Source organism: Rana temporaria, chromosome 11 (genome assembly GCF_905171775.1).
Source record: "Rana temporaria chromosome 11, aRanTem1.1, whole genome shotgun sequence".
Taxonomy (NCBI): domain Eukaryota; kingdom Metazoa; phylum Chordata; class Amphibia; order Anura; family Ranidae; genus Rana; species Rana temporaria.
In genome coordinates this window covers 43,250,342-43,272,917 of record NC_053499.1, presented here as the reverse complement: position 1 = coordinate 43,272,917, position 22,576 = coordinate 43,250,342, and the positions used below count along the sequence as shown (strand labels likewise).

General features: G+C 44.5%; 1 protein-coding gene across 1 annotated transcript in view; it reads right to left on the bottom strand.

Moving 5' to 3' along the window:
* The window catches only part of B4GALNT4 (beta-1,4-N-acetyl-galactosaminyltransferase 4), a 141,155-nt gene that overhangs the window by 10,555 nt on the left and 108,024 nt on the right, over positions 1 to 22,576 (bottom strand). Inside the window, exons 15-17 of the mRNA XM_040328445.1 lie at positions 18,357 to 19,509; positions 17,619 to 17,908; positions 1,727 to 1,880 (exon numbers count right to left, since the gene is read on the bottom strand). Of these exons, the coding sequence (XP_040184379.1) occupies positions 1,727 to 1,880; positions 17,619 to 17,908; positions 18,357 to 19,509 (1,597 nt within the window). The remainder of the gene's footprint in view (positions 1 to 1,726; positions 1,881 to 17,618; positions 17,909 to 18,356; positions 19,510 to 22,576) is intronic.

The following is a 22,576-nucleotide window of genomic DNA, read 5'->3' as shown; positions in this document are numbered from 1 at the left end:
ACAGGCAATTTATGGACTAAAATCCTACAATGTGGTTGAATTAAACAATTCTACAAAGGAGAGTGAGCCAAAATTCCTCCACAGCGACGTGAAAGACTCAATGCCAGTTATCACAACCGCTTGCTTGCAGTTGTTGCAGCCAAGGGTGACACAACCAGTTATTAGGTTTAACCACTTGACAACCAGGCCAATTCTGGCACTTTGCTCCTACATGTAAAAATCATAATTTTTTTGCTAGAAAATTACACAGAACCCCCAAACATTTTATATGTTTTTTTTAGCAGAGACCCTAGAGAATACAATGGCGGTCATTGCAACTTTTTATCTCACACGGTATTTGCGCAGCACTCTTTCAAACGCGTTTAAAAAAAAAAAAATAACAGTTTTATGCTTTAAAGAAAAAAAAAAGCAGTAAAGTTAGCTAAATTTTTTTGCATAATGTGAAAGATGAAGTTACGCCGAGTAAATAGATACCTAACATGTCACGCTTCAAAATTGCACACGCCCGTGGAATGGCGCCAAACTTTGGTACTTAAAAATCCCCATAGGCGACGCTTTAATTTTTTTTACTGGTTACATGGTTTGAGTTACAGAGGAGGTTCAGGGCTAGAATTATTGTTCTCGCTCTAACGTTCACGGTGACACCTCACATGTGTGGTTTGAACACCGTTTTCATATGTGGGCGGGACTTACGTATGCATTCACTTCTGCGTGCGAGCACACAGGGGACAGGGGCACTTTAAAATGTATTTTTTTTTATTGCTAATTTTACTTACATTTTTTTATTTTGACAGTTTTAAAAATAAAATATATTTTTTTATCACTTTTATTCCTATTACAAGAGATGTAAACATCCCTTGTAATAGGAATATGACATGATCAGACCTCTTTACAGTGAGATATGAGGTCAATAAGACCCCACATCTCACTTCTAGGTTGGGAAGCCTAAAATAAAAACATTAAAAAAAACGATCACGCTTCCTAGCCGAAGCGGTGCCGTTTTTATGAATGCAGAGGCCGGGAGTGACATCATAACATATCGCGCCTCCGACGATCATAGAGACTCCGGTAACCATCTGGTCTGCCGGAAATCTCTATGGTCAAGAACCGGGGCTGGCGGATCCGTTCTCCGACTCGCCGATCGCTCAGGTGAGTCGGTAGAAGCACCGGAGGGTGGCGGCAGGGGGGGTTGTCCCCTTTAGCTATCTGTAAGAACGATCAAGCGACGGAACAGCCGCTATGATTGTTCTTATGGTGTAGGGAATCGCCGGCTGAAAGCGGAAATATCGGAATGATGCCTGTAGCCTGTGTGTGTAATTACTTTTTTTACATAGGCTCAGGCAGGTTTGGACAGCTTTTTTCCCTTAATAAAAACTGAATTTTGTATTTTGGTTATCTTCGTGTAATATTAACCCCCTGTTTGATGATCTGAATCATCTAAGTGTGACAAATATGCAAAAAATCAGGAAGGGGGCAAATACTTTTTCACAGTACTGCATATCAGCCATATAAACTAGAAATCCACGCCTGTAAATGCCATATTATTAGTGTAGCTATTAAGATAAGGAGATGGAGGTATGGAGGAGCACAGCTTGGTATTTACTTGCCAAGTCCTATTACTGTCCATCAGGTCAGAAATGTGATATCCTGCCAAATAAAACTTTAATACTGCATGTACTTCTGATATGCCAACACTTGTCAAACATGAACTATAGAAAACGGATACCTTGGCAATTTAGCACGGCGTAAAGCCTGCTCTACATCCATATCATCACTCTCGTAATCCACCAAGATAAGATTGAACTGTGCATCATGGGTCTTTAAATACAGGAACTCAAGATCATTGATCAGTTGCTGGACCCAGCGAGCTTGGTTCTTCACTGTAAAAACCAAGAAAACAAAAAAATCAATACAAAAATTAAAACAAACAATCTTTTCCAAGTGCTATTACCACCGACCAAGTGACAGTGGTTCCACAAGTTTAGCCTCACAGTTTAATCATAATAATGTGTTCTTAATCTCCAAGTCCAGTTGCAATTGCTGAAGATAGGGAAGTCTGATGGACGTTGAAAGCACAAGCACATTGTGAACAGGGTTAGTTTGATTTAAATTACTAGTAAAAAGGCTTGATTTAAATCATTTTTAAAGAGCAACTGTCATCTCTGTCCTGCCGCGGCTTCTCCTCTGACCCGCTGTTGACTCACCGACAGTCCTATTCACTTTAATGGGACAGCTGGCGATACCGCAGTGACACAAGAAGGTGAGGGACGTGGCGGCAGCAGGTGAGTGGATGCCCGCTAACAGGCACTGCCATGACGGATCTGAAATTACAGGACTCATTCTTGCTGGTAGTTAGAATTTTTAATATTTGCAAAAAAAGTTAAAGGTTTCCTATTTAGAATAATAAGCTGTCAGGTTAGTAAAACATCGATATCAGAACCGATTTTAAGTTAATCACACATAGTTGGGGAACTACTCAAATTCTTATTTAATTAAAACAATAACATTGCTAGTGCATGTTATCTTAGCTTGCAGAACTTTGATGCATTGAATGAGTTTACCAAAAATGTGAAATTTGTGTAGAATACACAGCCTCATGCTGCATAACTAAGCTCCATTTCATGCTGAATAAACGAATGTATCTTAAATAGAAAACTATCTTAAGATAGATTTTTACTCTAAAAGCAATTTATTAAAATAAATTTGACGAAGAAAAAATAACAATCAAATAAAATAAAATAAAAGAACGGATTTAAATAAAAAAAAATCCCATAGATTTTTATCCACTCGATTGTAAAGCATATTAATAGTTTATTTGGGAAGCAAGAACTTCTTGCTAACATTGGTAGATAAAAACATGGAAAATTCACATATGGTGCAGCAGCTCTATCGCTGCATGAGAACATTGCAAGGCTGACGCATTTCCAGGGTCATGCCCCTTTCATCACAGCCTGATGAAGAAGGAGGGACTCTGGAAACTTGCCAGCCTTACTAGACATCATTAGACGTGGTGCTGAACAACACACTCAAGCTGTGATTGATCTGCTGTACCATATGTGGTTTCTTTTTACCAATGCTTGAGAGCTATTCCTTTAAATGTACCTTCCATACTAACAGTTAACATGTTTTACAATGCCAGTGTGCTTTATGTTATGTTTTAGGGCCTGTTCAAACTGTCTGAACAAAATCCTGAGTGGATTAGTGTGAGGGCATCTTTTAGTTTTAGCTGCAGTGAGCTATGGTGAAGGAGCGGTGTAATGTACATTTCATCACCTCACACAGTTCCTTTTTTTCTTTTGTCAATTTCATTTGAAGTGCATAATGTGACACTTTCTTCATATCACCAGGCATGTACTGGCCATCGGAACTACCAGGAGTTTCCCAGTGGGCCGATGGCTCAGTGGGCCGGTCAGGTGCAGTCCTGGAGCAGCTCCTCTCTGACAGTGAGTGATCGCAATTTCACTCCTGTCAGAAGGAGCAGATGTCGTCGCTTTCTGGAGAGAGGATTAGTCTTTCTGCTTCCTCCATCCTGCAGAGGGAGATAGACAGCCTCTCTCCGCTTATCACTTTTCACTTATCACATGACTGGAGAGAGGAAGAAGAGAAGCTGCCTTCAGAACTGTAAGTATAGGTGGGAGAGGGAGGAGGGGGGGGGGGGGACACTCTCGATCTAAGGGGCTGCTGATGGGACACTCCCAATCTAAGGGGCTGCTGATGGGACACTCCCAATCTAAGGGGCTGCTGATGGGACACTCCCAATTTTAAGGGGCTGCTGATGGGACACTCTCAATCCAAGGGGCTGCTGATGGGACACTCTCAATCCAAGGGGCTGCTGATGGGACACTCCCAATCTAAGGGGCTGCTGATGGGACACTCTGATGTAAGGGGGCTGCTGATGGGACACTCTGATGTAAGGGGGCTGCTGATGGGACACTCTGATGTAAGGGGGCTGCTGATGGGACACTCTGATGTAAGGGGGCTGCTGATGGGACACTCTCGATCTAAGGGGCTGCTGATGGGACACTCCCAATCTAAGGGGCTGCTGATGGGACACTCTGATGTAAGGGGGCTGCTGATGGGACACTCTGATGTAAGGGGGCTGCTGATGGGACACTCTCAATCCAAGGGGCTGCTGATGGGACACTCCCAATCTAAGGGGCTGCTGATGGGACACTCTGATGTAAGGGGGCTGCTGATGGGACACTCTGATGTAAGGGGGCTGCTGATGGGACACTCTGATGTAAGGGGGCTGCTGATGGGACACTCTCGATCTAAGGGGCTGCTGATGGGACACTCTCGATCTAAGGGGCTGCTGATGGGACACTCTCGATCTAAGGGGCTGCTGATGGGACACTCTCGATCTAAGGGGCTGCTGATGGGACACTCTCAATCCAAGGGGCTGCTGATGGGACACTCTCAATCTAAGGGGCTGCTGATGGGACACTCTCAATCTAAGGGGCCTGCTGATGGGACACTCTGATGTAAGGGGGCTGCTGATGGGACACTCTGATGTAAGGGGGCTGCTGATGGGACACTCTGATGTAAGGGGGCTGCTGATGGGACACTCTCGATCTAAGGGGCTGCTGATGGGACACTCTCGATCTAAGGGGCTGCTGATGGGACACTCTCAATCCAAGGGGCTGCTGATGGGACACTCTCAATCTAAGGGGCCTGCTGATGGGACACTCTCAATCTAAGGGGGCTGCTGATGGGACACTCTCGATCTAAGGGGCTGCTGATGGGACACTCTCGATCTAAGGGGCTGCTGATGGGACACTCTCGATCTAAGGGGCTGCTGATGGGACACTCTCGATCTAAGGGGCTGCTGATGGGACACTCTCGATCTAAGGGGCTGCTGATGGGACACTCCCAATCTAAGGGGCTGCTGATGGGACACTCCCAATCTAAGGGGCTGCTGATGGGACACTCTCAATCCAAGGGGCTGCTGATGGGACACTCTCAATCCAAGGGGCTGCTGATGGGACACTCTCAATCCAAGGGGCTGCTGATGGGACACTCTCAATCTAAGGGGCTGCTGATGGGACACTCTGATGTAAGGGGGCCGCTGATGGGACACTCTGATGTAAGGGGGCCGCTGATGGGATACTCTGATGTAAGGGGGCTGCTGATGGGACACTCTGATGTAAGGGGGCTACTGATGGGACACTCTGATGTAAGGGGGCTGCTGATGGGACACTCTGATGTAAGGGGGCTGCTGATGGGATACTCTGATGTAAGGGGGCTGCTGATGGGATACTCTGATGTAGGGGGGCTGCTGATGGGACACTCTGATGTAAGGGGGCTGCTGATGGGACACTCTGATGTAAGGGGGCTGCTGATGGGACACTCTGATGTAAGGGGGCTGCTGATGGGACACTCTGATGTAAGGGGGCTGCTGATGGGACACTCTGATGTAAGGGGGCTGCTGATGGGACACTCTCGATCTAAGAGGCTGCTGATGGGACACTCTCGATCTAAGGGGCTGCTGATGGGACACTCTCGATCTAAGGGGCTGCTGATGGGACACTCTCGATCTAAGGGGCTGCTGATGGGACACTGATGTAAGGGGGGCTGCTGATGGGACACTCTGGTGTAAGGGGGCTGCAGATGGGGACACTCAAAATTTAAGTGGGTCGGTCTGAATGAAGTACAGGGCCATATTTTTGTCCCAGTCCAGCCCTGCATATCACCACACAGCAGTGTGGGGCATTTATGCTGCTGTGTGGTGAAATGCAGTGCCTTCCTGCGCGCTGCCATAAAATGCAGCATTTCTACATTTTATTGCAGCTTACTGCATGGCCTCACCAGGCTGCCATTTCATTGCAAATGGGGAACATAGATAACAATTGTTTTCCACGTGTCCAAGGGGTGACTGGCATTCTTCATATAAAAAATTAGCATGGAAAAACCCATGAACAAAAAGACAGTTTCCAAGAACAGCCAAAAAGGGAGCTTAAAGTAGAAGTTCAGCTTAAAACTAACTATCTCTAAATCCACTGGCAGCCACATTCTCAAGCCTCATGCACACGATCGGACTTCAAACAAACTTTTACGTGGATTTTTGTCCAAAGGCAGTCGGCGGGGCACACCCATAGCATACACACGACAGGACTTTTCTGCAAACTTTCCCAAAACTTACCCAACATCACGTGGATTTTCTGCTCTTTACCGCCACCCTTTGGTCAACTTCTGCTATTGTTGGTTGATTCTAACATTGGTTCTGGGCATACGTGTTTGTACTTTGGACAAAAGTCCGATGGATTTCTGTACACACGGTCGGACTTTGCACCATTGGACTTTTGTTGCCGAAAAGTTAGTCCATTTGCAGAGCGAACTTTTGTCCGATGAAAACCGAAAAAGTTTGGCCGATGGATCGTATACACGTTCGGATTTTTTGGAAAACGTGCTCATTTTGAAGTTTGTTGGCAAAAAGTCCTACCGTGTGTATGAGGCTTATAAGGCAGCTGACAACAGAAGCCTTAGGCCCCATACACACGAGAGGATTTATCCGCGGATACGGTCCACTGGACCGTTTCCGCGGATAAATCCTCTCGAGGATTTTGATCCGATGGAGTGGACTCACCATCGGATTGAAATCCGCGCCGAAATCCCATCGCGATGACGTGTCGCACCATCGCCGCGATGATGACGCGGCGACGTGCGCGACGCTGTCATATAAGGAATTTAACGCATGTGTCGAATCATTACGACGCATGCGGGGGATTGATTCGGACGGATTGATCCGGTGAGTCTGTACAGACCAGCGGATCAATCCGTTGGGATGGATTCAAGCGGATAGATTTGAAAGCATGTCTTCAAATTTTTATCCGCTGGAAATCCATCCCAGGGGATAAAAATCCGCGGAAACAGATCCGCTGGATTGTACACACCATAGGATCTATCCGCTGGAGCCGGTCCGCGGATCAATTCCAGCGGATGGATCCTCTCGTGTGTACGGGGCCTTATAGTAACTTTATGGGTGATGTCACTTCCCAGCCATTGTCGTTTCTCTCCTACACACAGAATCTGCCGCTGAAGACCGGACCGTATCGGCTTCAGAAAAGGCATGTATAGTGATTTTTCTTTACAGGCATATATAGGTTAGTCTTAAGGCCCATACACAAGATTGGACTTTGACAACAACGGTCCGATGGACGTGTTTTATCGGACAATCCGACCGTCTGTATGCTCCATCGGAAAAATCTTGTCGGTTTTTCAACGGACAAATGTTCCCTGTGCATGCTCTCAAACTTTCCGTCAACAAATGTTCGATGGAGGATCATCCGATCGTGTGTACACAAGTCCATCGGACTAAAATCCAAAGTACAAACACGCATGCTCAACATCAGACAACAATAGTAGAAGTTGACCAAAGGGTGGCGGTAAAGAGCTGAAAAAACACGTGATTTGGTGAATGTTGGCTGAAAATGTTCTACTATGTGTATGCATACCAAGTTTACGGCCAACGCCCCCTTCGGAACAAAATCCACGGAAAAGTCCAATGGAAGTCCCACCGTGTGTATGATGCCACTTACACAAGCTCCGTTGGCATACACACGGTCACACAAAAGTTCTCTCCGTCAAGAACACGGTGACGTACAACACTACGATGAGCCGAGAAAATTAAGTTCAATGCTTTAGAGCATGCGTCGAATTGTTACCGAGCATGCGTCAGAGTTTTGTGCTTCGGAATTGCTACAGACCATCGGAATTTGCAGTTGGATTTTTTTCCGTCTGAAAATTTGAGAACCAGCTCTCAAATTTTTGTTGGCAGAAATTCTGACAGTAAAAGTCCGATGGAGCCTACACACGGACAAAATTTCTGACCAAAAGCTCACATCGGACTTTTCTTGTCAGAATTTGGGGGAATGAGGCTTAAAGCGGAGGTTCACCCAAAAAACAAGTATATAACATTACATTCTGTATACCTCAAACATGTACAGTATGTGTTTTTTTTTTTTTTGGGGGGTGTACATACGGTATTATCGCTATTTTTCACCTGGCTTCCGGGTACTAGCTCCCGAGGGAGTAGGCGTTCCTATGCAGTGGTGCAATGTCCTCTGGGACTTCGCCCAAATGATTGACGTGCCTGACAAAAACTTCCCCCCGGCGGATAAGGCGCGTCACGAGTTTCCGTAACTAGCCGAACTGCAAATTGGCTCTATACAGCGCCTGCGCAGTCAGCTCTACATGGTTCCTAGTTGGTGAGCAAGCGCCGTATAGACCTGACTCGCAGTTCGGCTAGTTTCAGAAAATCGTGAAGCGCCTTATCCGACGGGGGGGGGGGGGGGGGGGGGACGGTGGATGTCAGGCACGTCAATCATTTTGGCAAAGTCCCAGAGGACATTGCGCATCTGCATAGGAACGCCTACTCCCGCGGGAGCTAGTGCCCGGAAGCCAGGTGAAAAATAGCGATAATACCGTATGTACACCCCCCCCAAAAAAAAAACAGCATACTGTACATGTTTGAGGTATACAGAATGTAATGTTATATACTTATATACTTGTTTTTGGGTGAACCTCCGCTTTAAGAATGTGTCTGCCACTAGATGTCGTTTTAGGTTGAACTTCCACCAACTCATTTCAAGGTTCCAAAATCTATCCAAAATTGTTCAAATGCCAGTTCAAAAGACCTTTAAAACTTAACAACGTTGTCAAAGCACATTCCAACGTTGTCAAAGCACATTGGTTCCTCGGCCAGGTGTTTGCATCAGCAAACACCCGGCCGAGGGACCAATAAAAATTAAGTTATTTACATCTCACACTTCACAACTCTCATTGAATAACAGTTTTTCACAGCTTATATCCAACTGGGGGTAACACCACTTTTGTTTACAGTCATTTTTGACGTTGTTGCATTGTCAGCGTCAGGCTGACTTTCCTCCCACCAGAACAGCGCCATACCTACACTCCCTTCTCTTTTTTTTTTCATCCTTTTACTCCACCTAGTGGTAGTAAATAGTAGGGGCAGCAGTTCTCTCTCTTTTTTTCACCAGCATTTTTATTTGCTGTCTTGTGTTTGAATTCCGCTGCGCGGATCCACCCCATACGTTTTCTTTCTTCACATTCCTAAGGTGTCCAAACCTCACAGCCACTGTAAATCTAAATAACTCATTCAATCTTAAATAGCACGCTTAGTTCCATTATTTGAACATCTCAATATTCCAGTGCACAGCCAAAATATCCTTTCACAGAATCGTGAGTCAAGTCAATCCGTTTATCAATCAGATGTACTTAGAAATCCATATACCATTTTAACTGCTTGCTTCTAACATTCACAATCCATAGAGAGGTAGTTATGTCCATGCTTTTTCTACACAAACATTTATACTAGACTGTATATAACACAAATCATGACAGCATAGCAATAATAACGGTCTAGTATAAAGCAGCATGCAGCAATCAAAAGAGACAGATTACATGGATGTTGAAGCAAACACAAAGCTGGGTGACTTGACTTTACTCCCGATCGTGTTAGTAATGAGCAGTGTGTGGGTATAAGAGACTTTTGCACTGCAATTTGCTTTTATGCTGTTGATTTTAGCCTCTTTGGAGCATTTCATATCCACAATAACAGTCTTCATCCCAATCGAGTCAATTGCTCAACAGCTTGTGATTAATGCAGCAGGAAAGCATTTTGCAGACAAATAGTAAAGGGAGGATACAGTCTGCAGACTTGTTAGCAATAAAGCAGATATAGATGCTGCCACCTTCAACTGCCATGCACAGGTTAATAGCAGAATAGCTTGGAGATGTGTCCTTAATATTCATAAATGTTTCGATTGATCTTAGTAATGCATTTGATGTTGGGATTTACCTCCTGATGTTCCTCCAATCATTACCTTCATCGGTTCATCCTTGCAGGCAATCTGGCAGTTGTGTAAAAACGCCAGTCACCGCACTGTGTGTAAAATGGGTCTTTGTACTTTAATAAATGTTCAAGCTGCTCGTGCCATTCTTCACAAAATAAACCACATGTAGTAACCTGACCTGACATTTGAAGCAGCTAAACGAGCCTTTCACCAAGTCTCCGCACATATGCATCCATGAGGAATGGCTTTTTTGTGTTAGGAGTGTGCTCTTAAGCCCTGTACACACGATCGGATATCTGATGGAATCTAGTCCGATGGATTTTTTCGTCGGATATCCGATGAAGCTGACTTTCATCAGTCTTGCCTACACACCATCAGTCAAAAATCCGACCGTGCCAAAACGCGGTGACGTAAAACACTACGATGAGCTGAAGAAAAAAAAATGCAATGCTTCCAAGCATGCGTCGACTTGATTCTGAATATGCGTGGATTTTTGACCGATGGACTTCCCCACAGACGATCGTTTCTTTCTATCTATCGGTTTTTTATCCATAGGAAAAATTTAAAACAGGTTCTATTTTTTTTCACTGATGGAAAAAAAAAACGATGGGGCCCACACACGATCGGTTCGTTCGATGAAAACAGTCCATCGGTCTGTTTTCATCGGACAAACTGATCGTGTGTACAGGGCTTTAGCGGACTCTTAGCACAGTGACTAAGCTGTCAGACAGCCCCTGATCATTGGGAGCTTCTGATGATTTGACCACTGTGACGACCAATCACATGACTGCGAGAAGCCCTGCCTTCTCGCATGCAGATTTTTTAAAAGTTAGTGGGCGTCCTAACTCTCCTGTGTTCCAGGGGAGGGGTCGAGCACGACACTCCACACCAGGGAGAAAGCCTTGCATTACTGTGTGGAGTTACAGACAGAAGAACAGGAAGTGAGGATTTCTCAGAAGAAATAAGGACATTTAAAAGCAAAATGGAAGGATGAGGTAAGTGAAGGAGGACTGCACTAAGGAAAGGAAGCTATTTAGGAAAACAATTTTTTACCTTTACAACCCCTTTTTTGCATAGAATGCATTAAGATAAAAAAACTTCTGCCTTTACAACTCCTTTAATTGCTAAGACCCTCTTTGCCATGAAAATGAACTTAATCCCATAAAAAAAATTCTATTGCATTTGTGAAAAAGGCTTCAGGGCGCCCAAGAAAGTCCAGTAAGTGCCAGGACTGTCTCCTACAGTCGATTCAGCTGCCGGATCAGGGGACCATCCGCGCAGAGCTTGCTCAGGAATGGCAGAAGGCAGGTGTGAGTGCATCTGCATACACAGTGAGAAGAAGACTTTTGGAGGATGGCCTGGTGTCAAGAAGGGCAGCAAAGAAGCCACTTCTCTCCAGGAAAAATATCAGGGACAGACTGATATTCTGCAAAAGGTACAGGGATTGGACTGCTGAGGACTAGGGGAAAGTAGTTTTCTCTGATGAATCCCCTTTCTGATTGTTTGGGGCATCCGGAAAAAACCTTGTCTGGAGAAGAAAAGGTGAGCGCTACCATCAGTCCTGTGTCATGCCAACAGTAAAGCATCCTGAGACCATTCATGTGTGGGGTTACTTCTCAGCCAAGGGAGTGGGATCACAATTTTGCCTAAGAACACAGCCATTAATAAAGAATGGTACAAAAACATCCTCCAATAGCAACTTCTCCCAACCATCCAAGAACAGTTTGGTGATGAACAATGCATGATGGAGCACCTTGCCATAGGGCAAAGTGATAACAAACTGGCTTGGGGAACAAAAAATGTAAATTCTGGGTCCATGGCCAGGAAACTCCCCAGACCTTAATCCCATTGAGAACTTGTGGTCAATCCTCAAGTGGCGGGAGAACAAAAAAAAAAACACAAATTTTGACAAACTCCAATTACTGATTATGCAAGAATTGTCTGTCATCAGTCAGGATGTGGCCCAGAAGTAGATTGACAGAATGCCAGAGAGAATTGCAGAGTTCTTGAAAAAGAAGGGTCAACGCTGTATTGACTCTTTGCATAAACTTAATGTACCGTATTTATCGGCGTATAACGCGCACTTTTTTCCCCTGAAAATCAGGGGTGCATGTTATACGCCGATCCCTGCTGTCTCCGAGGGAAGAGTGTCGCTGTATTACAGAGCCGTGATCTGCTGTGTGCCGGGCGCTCCGTCACTCACAGCCACTCCTTCTGGTCCCGCATTGGGCAACTGTCTATGATATGAGCGGGCCGGGAGGCGTGGCTGTGGGTGACGGAGCGCCCAGTACACAGGGGGTCGCGGCTCTGTAATTCAGCGGCACGGAGCGCCCGGTACACAGAAGATCGCGGCTCTGTGGTTCAGCGGCACTCGTTCCTCCTCTTCCCTCGGAGACAGCAGGGATCTGACACTGGCGAGGCTGCAATGATGGCAATGTTTCCAAGGTCAGTGTTTCCGGAGCAGTGAGGGGGGTTATATATCACTTGTGGTCTAATTCAGCGGCACTCGTTTTTCCTCTTACCTCGGAGAGAGCAGGGATCTGACACTGGCGAGGCTGCAATGATAGGGGTTTGAAAGTTCAAAGTTCTTTATTTAAAATGTTTTTTTTCCTGAAACTTCCCTCCTAAAATCGGGGTGCGCGTTATACGCCGGTGCGCGTTATACGCCGATAAATACGGTAATTGGCAATAAAAGCCTTTGACACTTACAACATGCTTGTAATTATACTTCAGTATACAGTACCATAGAACCAATTGAAAAAAAGATCTAAAAATACTAAAGCAGCAGACTTTGTGAAAACTAAGATTTGTGTCATTCTCAAAACTTTTTGCCACGGCTGTACTAGATTAAAGCTTGACCTAGTTTAGCGAGTGTAGGTTTCAGTATTCGTGATAGAGTGATTTAGGTAAGAAAAAAAATAACCCAAAAAAAATGTTATATTGCCTTTTGGCCCTAGTACGGAAACAAAGAACAATTATACACACACACACCATCGCTGATGTCAATCACAGCCTGTAAGCAGAGATTGGGGGGTGGGGAAGCGCTCTGTGTGTCAATGGACACAACATGGCTCAGGACTGAGTTCGCAAGAGTGCCGTTCATAGCAAACAGCTTCCTTTAGGACACTCGGCAGAGGGGAGGAGCGAGGAGTGTCAGCGGGGGACCCCAGAAGAAGTAGTAGACCGGGTCTGCTCTGCACAAAATCATTGCATAGAGCAGGTAAATAAACATGTTATTTTTTTTAGCCCAATTTGTCTTAACCACTTAAAGACCGGCCACCACATTTACACTGCGGCAGGGGATCTCTATTGCGTGAAGCGATGTACCTGTACGTCGTTTCATGCAATAGATAGTGTGGGCGCCCGCTGCACGGAGGAGCAGCCGATGCACATGCCCGGCGGAGCCGTTGCCCACCAGCCAACTACGATCGCTTCACATGTAAACAAGGCAGATCCCTGTTCTGACAGGGGACAACATGGAGATCTGCTGTTCCTAGTGATTAGGAACAGTGATCTCTGTGGTGTTCCTGTCAGCACTTCCCCCACACAGTAAGAAAGCACCAACAGGGAACACATTTAACCATTTGATTACCCCTGTTATGCCCTTTCCTGCCAGTGTCATATATATAGTAATCAGTGCATTTCTTTTTCGCAATGGTCACTGTATTGGTGTCACTGGTCCTCAAAAAGTGTCACTTAGGGTCAGATTTGTCCGCCGCAATCCCAATAAAAAATCAATGAGCACCACCTTTACTAGTAAAAAAAAAAAAAGTCCATAAATGTATCCCGTAGTTTGTAGACGCTATAACTTTTGCGCTTATTTGGATTTTTTCCCCCCAAAAATGTAGAAGAATACATTGGCCTACATTGATGATTTTTTTTTTTTTGGGGGGGGGGGGATATGTGTTATAGCAGAAAGTAAAAAATATTGTTTCTTTTTCACAATTGTGTGTCTTTTTTTGTTTATAGCGCAAAAAAATAAAAACCGCAGAGGTGATAAAATACCACCAAAGGAAAGCTCTATTTGTGGGGGAAAAAAGGACATCAATTTTATTTGGGTACAACGTCACACAACCACGCAATTGTCAGTTAAAATAACGCAGTGCAGTATCGCAAAAAATGGCCTGGTCATTAAGGGGGTAAAACAAGGAATATTCCTCATGGATACACTAAGTAGTTGCAATGAACAATAAAAGTCTAAATACTGTAGCTGCTGACTTTTATTATAAGGACACTGAGGCCTCGTACAGACGAGCGGACCTGTCCGATGAAAACGGTCCACGGACCGTTTTCATCGGACATGTCTGCTAGCAGATTTTGGTCTGATGGTTGTACACACCATCAAACCAAAACCCCCGCGGACAGAATACGCGGCGATGTGACGGCGACGATGACGCGGCGACGTGCGCGAACCCGGAAGTTCAATGCTTCCACGCATGCGTCGAATCACTTCGACTTCATGCGCGGGTTCTCGGGCCAGCGGACTTGTCCGATGAGTCGTAATGACCATCGGACATGTCCGGCGGACAGGCTTCCAGCGGACATGTTTCTTAACATGCTAAGAAACATTTGTCCGCTGGAAACGTGTCCGGTCGGCCGGAAAATTGTCCGGTCGGCCCTACACACGACCGAACATGTCTGCTGAAACTGGTCCGACGGACGAGGCCTTACCTGTCCAGGGATCCAGAGATGTCCCCACCTGAGCCGATTCTTCAATTGGCTTCAGGTGCAGATGCCAGCATCTTAGGTAAGGGAAACCATAGGTGAAACCTTTACACTTCACAGTCGGTTTCCTACTGCACATGCGTGAACCACAGCACACATTGTGAATGGTCCTGCAGTCTTCTGGGATCTGTGTGTCCCCCAGAAAGCTGCTGGGGCGGGGAACGAACATCCTTGCATATTGCTGCAGCAATTTGACCCAGAAGTAGGAGTTAGTACCTGTAAAAACCAGGTACGTGCTCTCCCCTCCCCTCCAAAAAAAGTGTCAAATGTGGAAGTGGAGAGAGGGGGGTGGAAACAAGCAGAACTTCCCCTTTTGTTTATTTTGTCCCTGGTCAAGAAGGGGTTAAAGAAGACTTTCCATAACTGGAGATCATAGATGCATGGTCACTGGCTAACAGAGCTTATTTAAAAGCAAGGCTGTACTGTTTTGTGCGTTATATGTCCATCAGATTTCCTTATGTGCAACAAGAGCAGTTTAGTACCGTTTATCAGTCCCTAGATGTGACGGTTGTGCAATTTTCCTTTTGTTTGAGTTTTTAAAAACGTTATTTTCACCTGGTTCCCTGGTTGGACTTGCTAGTAACACACTTCCTTTCATTGTACTGCATCTATGTCGTCTTTTAGGACAGGAATACAGAACATCTACCCAGTCCCATGCACTGCAATATCGGCGATTTAGGAAGAAGTTGCTCTATAGTCCATATACTAGTTTGGAAAGGCTAAAAACATTGTTTAGGATTTCAGTGCAGCATAGGAAGGAAGTTAGATCTAGGAAGAAGGATCTTTTTTTTGCACTTAACCGATATAAAAAATAATGCTGAAAGTGTTTTGTAACAGAACAAAAATGAGAGAATGTTCATTGCTAGGGTTTTTAAAATACTGTTTTAAAGTCTGGCCTCCTCCCATTTGTAAAACATAACAAAGAACATAAGACTTTCGTATGACTTTCAATTTCTTAGACATGGAGTACTTCGGACTGCAGTACTTAGGTTGCGGACAATCAAGTTCCGTGTATGTTGGCCATTGTCCACCAGTGCCTTTGTAATAGGTCAGGCTATGTTGTTATGTGGCAGCATAGTCTGGAGAAAGCAGGCCAAGTAATCTTGGCCAATATGTTTTCCAGGATCAAATTTATCTTGGAAAACCAATCGCAAATAGATGGCTAATATTGTGATTTCCACAGTTGTAGAATAAAGGAGTGTGCTGCATTTAGTGAGGTATTTGCGAATGTTTGTATGGTCACATGGTGGTGATGGTAGCGAGACACCAGTGATGTCAGTAATAGGGTGATGTACTTTGGTCAACCCAGGCTTTGACTGTAATGCCCTGTACATACGATTGGTTCGTCCGATGAAAACGGTCCATCGGTCCGTTTTCATCAGATGAATTGATAGTGTGTACAGGGCATAAGGCTTCGGTTAATGTCAGTTTCCCATTCTTTGGAATTGGTTAGGTCTTTGGGGGATGCGGATTGGGCCATACCAACACAAATTATTGATATCAGGTTGGGATTGGGACTGGTGAGGAGTGTAGGGTCTCAAATGGTGTGAGAATATGTGCATTTGAAAGAATGTTCACTATGTCATCAGGTCGCCCTAATTTAGTGAATTATAGGTACTTGGGTCAAGAAATGTGCCCCTCGTCCTGGCCTTAAGCTTGGGAGCCAGAGGCTGTGTGGAGTTTTAAGTTTGGCTAGGAGAAAACCCTAAATTTCATTGCAGCAGAGTAAAGGCCCATACACACGATCTGACTTTTTGGCAACAACGATCCAACGGATGTGTTTTATTGGACAATCTGACCGTCTGTATGCTCCTCCGGACAATTGTTCCCGGCTTTTCAACGGACAAATGTTTGCTGTGAATGCTCTCAAACTTTCCGACAACAAATGTCCATCAGAACCAATGCTAAACATCAGACAACAATAGCAGAAGTTGCCCAAAGGTTGGTGCTAAAGAGCTGAAAAACCACGCAGTTTGGTGAATGTTGGCTGAAAAAGTTCTACCGTGTGTATGCATACCAAGTTCACGGCCAACACCCCTTTGGACAAAAATCCATAGAAAAGTCTGATGGAAGCCCGATCGTGTGTATGAGGCTTTAGCTCGATATGTCAGATATTGCAAGGTTTTTGCTAGGGCTGTGGAAATTAACTATTAATTCCGCAATTAATCGTTAATTTTTTTGATCGGTACTCACCTCTCTGCCGGCTTCCGGGTTTTCAGGGAGTTCCGTCAGAGATCTGGTGACATCGCGGACAACGGTGGGGCTTGCTGTATCCATCTGAAGGGCTCATTTGCTGTGCCTATATATCTGCATGTCGGCGGGACCTATCTGCCCCCCCCCCCCCCCAGGTGCTGTTACACCTTCCTCTATCACTTCCCTCTATCAACCTGGGATTCTACAGCCATCCACTGGGAGTTGTGATAGTTCCCTTCATGGGACATCTACATGCTGGCGGACTGATGTTAACCCCTCCTCATCTGGATTCAGCAGTGGTATCGTTGTACACATTTTTATACCAGTATCATACTTAGTTACATGCTTTTATGACTACTTTTGCTACCGTTTGGTATTACTCGCACCATTTTTACAGTTTATGTAGCTACATCGATTTTATCTCCAGTGCAATATTTATTTAGTTACCTACTTGAAACTACGTGGTTGGTAGCTGCACTGGGATTCACCCTGCAAGGAGATCAGCTAAAAGTAGTTAGATCTGTATGTGCGTTATAATTAATCTAACTTAGTCGATTAATCGATTAAAAAATTTGATTAATCGAACACGAAAATTGTAATCAGTAACAGCCCTAGTTTTTGCACATTGGAGTAAACACCTTTAGGAATGCTCCTATGGGGGGTAGGGGTTTATAGAGGGGACATTATATCAACTAACTCAAGTGCCAAAGTAGATCTGTGTGTTTATATTACTCTTGATCAACTGAAAAAAGGGTTCAAGAGAAATAATAAAAAAGATTAGTGGGGAGGGACAGGGGGCATTCCCGTCTAATGCCACTGTGTACACTCAAGGCTTCTGACATGGTTTTGACATGCAGTACTTTAACGAAGTAATAGCAACAAACTTACCAGGCACCACAAAGTGCACTGTAGCACGAGGGTTCCAGGTCAGGCTGACAGGCCGGCAGAGGATTGGTTTACTGAAGACAGGAGGGCTGGGAGAAATTTCAGGTGGTTCTGCAGGGGGACTTTCATCGCTATCCCCTCCTGTACCACGGTGGAGAAGGAGGTACACATACTCTGCCAGCCTTACTTTCCTTCTGCCTCTTTCTTCAAGCTCCAATTCTAACAAGTATCGGTTACCCCGAGCTGAATCCCGGCGCTTCTCCACGTTGATTATACGGAGTAAAGTATATATCCTAAAAATTTGTCACAACAGAAATGCGAGGAACAAATGAGGTTTTACAAAACACGGTTATATAAAAGGAACTCTTGCTTGCCATAAATAAAAAAAAAACAGCTATTCCCCAAGCTCCCTGTCATTAGAGACTGCAGAGTTTACATTTTTCAATCAGGCAGACTCTGGTAGACTTGCAGCAAGATGTAAGAAGCAGTAAGCAACAAAGAAAGCAAAGCATGTATCAGTAATGAATGCATACAGCAGCCCTCATGTACACAAACAATTAAAGATCCTATTCGAAATTTCCAGCTGTCCCCCCTGCACCTTTCAGGTGTCTAAAAGACATTTGATAACCACAGTTATAAACCCTACTGGAGTCAGAGTTTGGAACTGAATAAATAGCATTGGTATTACTAAACATTGAATACAATATGGAAAAGCTTGGTTAAGGCCAGCACATCACTTACCCTCCATTCTTCTCATTGAGCTTCTCCATGTACTGAGCCACCAGATCCACAGTTTCAGACTCCGAGAGTTGCAGGTTACCACTCACATTACAGCGAAGGTCATTCCAGTCCGACCTCAGCATTTCAAAATCAACATTTCCAACACTGAATGTACGTTGCCAGTTAATGGCATCTTCTGGCCACAACTGACGTGGCTCTGTGTCCTCGTAGCTGTAGTCCTGTAGTTCTTCTGGTGGAGCTTCTGAAGAAATGAGAGGAGGGCCACCAGGAAGACTAGGTGAGGTAGGGATGGGTAATCCTGGAACTTCGGTATGACCTTCCAAGCTAAAAAGTCCTAATTCTGAGGTATCAGGTGGAGTCCAGGGTCTGGACCGTCGCCCCCCATGCGGCTCTTTTGGGGGTGTAGGGATATGAGGGTGCTCGCGGTGTTTAGATGTTCTGTGTGGTTTAGGTTTGGGTAGCAGCATCCCCGGGAAGACTTGACCTCGAGTCTTTCGAACTCCAGAGAGGAGTCGCGTCACATAAACTTTATCCTGTTCCTGTTTTATTGAAGTAGCAGATTTTTCCTTTGATGTCTGCTTCATGGTTCCCTCTACTGTGGTGACCTCCAACCTACTTTCCTTACTAGGCCTTACTTCTACATTTATGTGCTTCCCTATAACATCTGATCTTGCATATATCACTTGTTCTTCCAATTTCTCATGCCGGGTTTTATACTCTGCCTGGTCACCTTTGTTCTTGCCTTCAGATCTGCTTCTAATCTTTGCTTTACGTTCTAACTTGCTCCCTTTTGCCCGATGCTCAATTACCCTTCCTTCTCGTGTTCTAAAAGCAGACTTGTCCCCTGTGGATATAGGATTACTTGTTGTTCCTTGCCCACCCAGCAAATGTGTTTGCTTCTTCCCATGTCCCCAGTGAGCTGCTGGTGGGCTATCCCTTGGTGCCCACAGCAAAGATCGAGTTCTCAGTGAGGTCTGTGTGCTGTCATTTATTGTAGGCATAGAATCCTGGGAATCATTGTACAGAACATTATGGTGACCCTGACCCTCAATGCTGGGTGAAGTAGGGTCACCTTTCTCCTCTTTCCTTTTTTTCCTGAGTGACATGCCAGGAAGCAGTGCCCCCTCTTCATCTTCATCATCATCCATGAAGTCTAAGATAGAAAATATAAATTAGAAAATATCACATCAAAAAAAGCAAAAGCATGTATTTGATTGGTAGAAAATCTGAATAGCTTAATTAATTAGAAACTTGCCCAAAAATGAGCATGAACATGCCCAAAACAATACCAATTTTTATTTGATCATGCTGCTCAGTCCAGACCAATTGTCCTCATTCGTCAATTATCTGTCTAGGTATTTTGCACAGTGACCAGAAGACCAGATGAGCTTTTGATACATCAATCCCTTTGTCTAAATCTACAAAAATATAAATTGTTACAGGGCAAGCCAATTTTAACTTTAGACCATAACAAATTAATAAATGGGTCATTTAAATACAAATTTGTTCAAGCATAGTTGTGAGAATGAAAATCTGAAAAGCTATGTTTGCCAAACATCCCAATTTAACAGCAGTCTGTTACTAGTAAAAATGTGCAAGCACTGGAACGGTCATCTTGGCGCTACTGCAAAATAAGCATGCTGCCAGTCAGGGGGAAATCACACACTGTGTATAAAATTGTATGTAGCAATGTATGACTTTACAAAATGAAAAACTATGGTCACTGAGTTAATAATAGCACTACATTTTTGGCTTCCGTTGTTTTATGACGTTTTTAGAACACTGTGAAAAAAAAAAATACTATAAGTACTGTCGACTTAGTTTTATAGTAAATAAAGGCCTCATTACGGCCACATCTAGTTTCAGTTGTAATTATTTAACCACTTCTGGACCGCCTTCCGCACATTTACTGTGGCAAGGCAGTCCGGATGCGCGAAACAACATGCCTGTACGTTGCTTTGTGAAGTCGCCTCTGGGGGCGTGCGTGTTGATTGGACGAAAGGGGAAGTCAATCAGCAGGTTAGACGGTCGCAAAGTCTGCCGGCCACCCGCGATCGTTCCCCAGAGAGGCAGAATGGCGATCTGCCTATGTAAACAAGGCAGATCGCGGTTCTGACATGGGAGATCATAGAGATCTTGTGTTTCTGCTAAGCAGGAACATGGATCTCTGTGTTCTCCCAGTCAGAGCAATCCCCAGACAGTTAGCAAGCACCCCCTAGGGACACACTTAAAGCGTTCACCCTAAAAATGTACTTTCTATTAACAGCTTGCCTTTAACCACTTAATACCTGGACCATTATGCAGGTTAAGGACCTTGCCCCTTTTTGCGATTTGGCACTGCGTCGCTTTAACTGACAATTGCGCGGTCGTGCGACGTGGCTCCCAAACAAAATTGGCGTCCTTTTTTTCCCACAAATAGAGCTTTCTTTTGGTGGTAATTAATCACCTCTGCGGTTTTTATTTCTTGCACTATAAACAAAAATAGAGCGACAATTTTGGGGAAAAAAAAACAATATTTTTTACTTTTTTCTATAATAAATATCCCCAAAAATATATATAAAAAAATGTTTTTCCTCAGTTTAGGCCGATATGTATTCTATGTATTCTTCTGCATATTTTTGGTAAAAAAAAAATCGCAATAAGCGTTTATCGATTGGTTTGCGCAAAATTTATAGCGTTTACAAAATAGGGGATAGTTTTATTGCATTTTTATTAATAATTTTTTTTCTACTACTAATGGCGGCGATCAGCGTTTTTTCTCATGACTGCGACATTATGGCGGACACATCGGACACTTTTCACACATTTTTGGGATCATTTTCACAGCAAAAAGTGCTATAAAAATACTGTTTACTGTAAAAATGACAATTGCAGTTTAGGAGTTAACCACTAGGGGGCGCTGTAGGGGTTAAGTGTGACCTCATATGTGTTTCTATCTGTAGGGAGTGGGGCTGGACGTGTGACGTCATTGATCATCTTTCCCTATATCAGGGAACAGACGATCAATGACACTGCCAGAACGAAGAACAGGGAAGGTGTGTTTACACACACCTCTCCCCGTTCTTCAGCTCTGGTGACCGATCGCGGGACACCAGTGGCGATCGGGTCCGCGGGTCACGCAGCTTCGGACCGGGTCGCGAGCGCGCCCCCAGCGGCGTGCTCGCGACCCCACGGCTGGGCTTAAAGAGACATGTACAGGTACGTGATTGTGCCCAGCCGTGCCATTCTGCCGACGTATATCAGCGTGAAGGGGTCCTTAGGTGGTCATTAAGTGGTTAATGTCTATCTGGCTGTTGCTAGGCAGATTTTCGTAATCTGCCTAGTTCCTGGTCCTAGGTGGTTCAACTTCCTGTCCTAAGACCCCATTGCCTCCTGGGAAAAGATGACACTCATTTCCCAGGAGTCTCTGGGCATTACTGTGCCTAAAAATCGCCCAGAATGCACCTCTCCCTGAAAACCAGGAAGAAAAAGGAATTAGGCTTCACATGCCCACACATATGATGGATACGGCCACAACATGAGCTGGAGGATATAAGGAAAGTGTTTGCAATGATTTCTGGAACGATTGGGGAGCTATTAATATGTTTTAGAGACTATTTAATGTGATTAATTATAGCTTACAAAAAAAAATAAAAAATTATGCCCGGAACCCCGCTTTAACCCCTGGATTGTCCCTGGTGTTAACTTCTTCCCTGCCAGTAACTCTAGTACAGTAACAGTGCACATTTTTAGCACTGATTACTGTATTAGCACTAGTCACTAGTCCCCCAAAAAATGTGTCAAAAGTGTCAGTTAGGTGTCCGATTTGACCGCTGCTAAATCACACAGTCCTGCTAAAAATCGCTGATTGCTGCCATTACTAGTAAAAAGAAAAATCCATAAAAATATCCTATCCTTTGTAGACGCTATAACTTTTGCGCAAATCAATATACACTTATTGGATTTTTTACCAAAAATATGCAGCAGAATGCATATTGGCCCAAATTAATGAAGAAGTTCGATTTTTTCAATTTTTTTATTGGATATGTAATATAGCAGAAAATAAAACATTGTTTTTTTTTTTCAAAATTGTCAGGCCCCGTACACACGGCCGAGGAACTCGACGTGCCAAACACATCGAGTTCCTCGGCCAGTTCAGCCCTGAAGCCGCCGAGGAACTCGACGGGCCGAGAGCTCCCATAGAACAACGAGGAAATAGAGAACATGTTCTCTATTTCCTC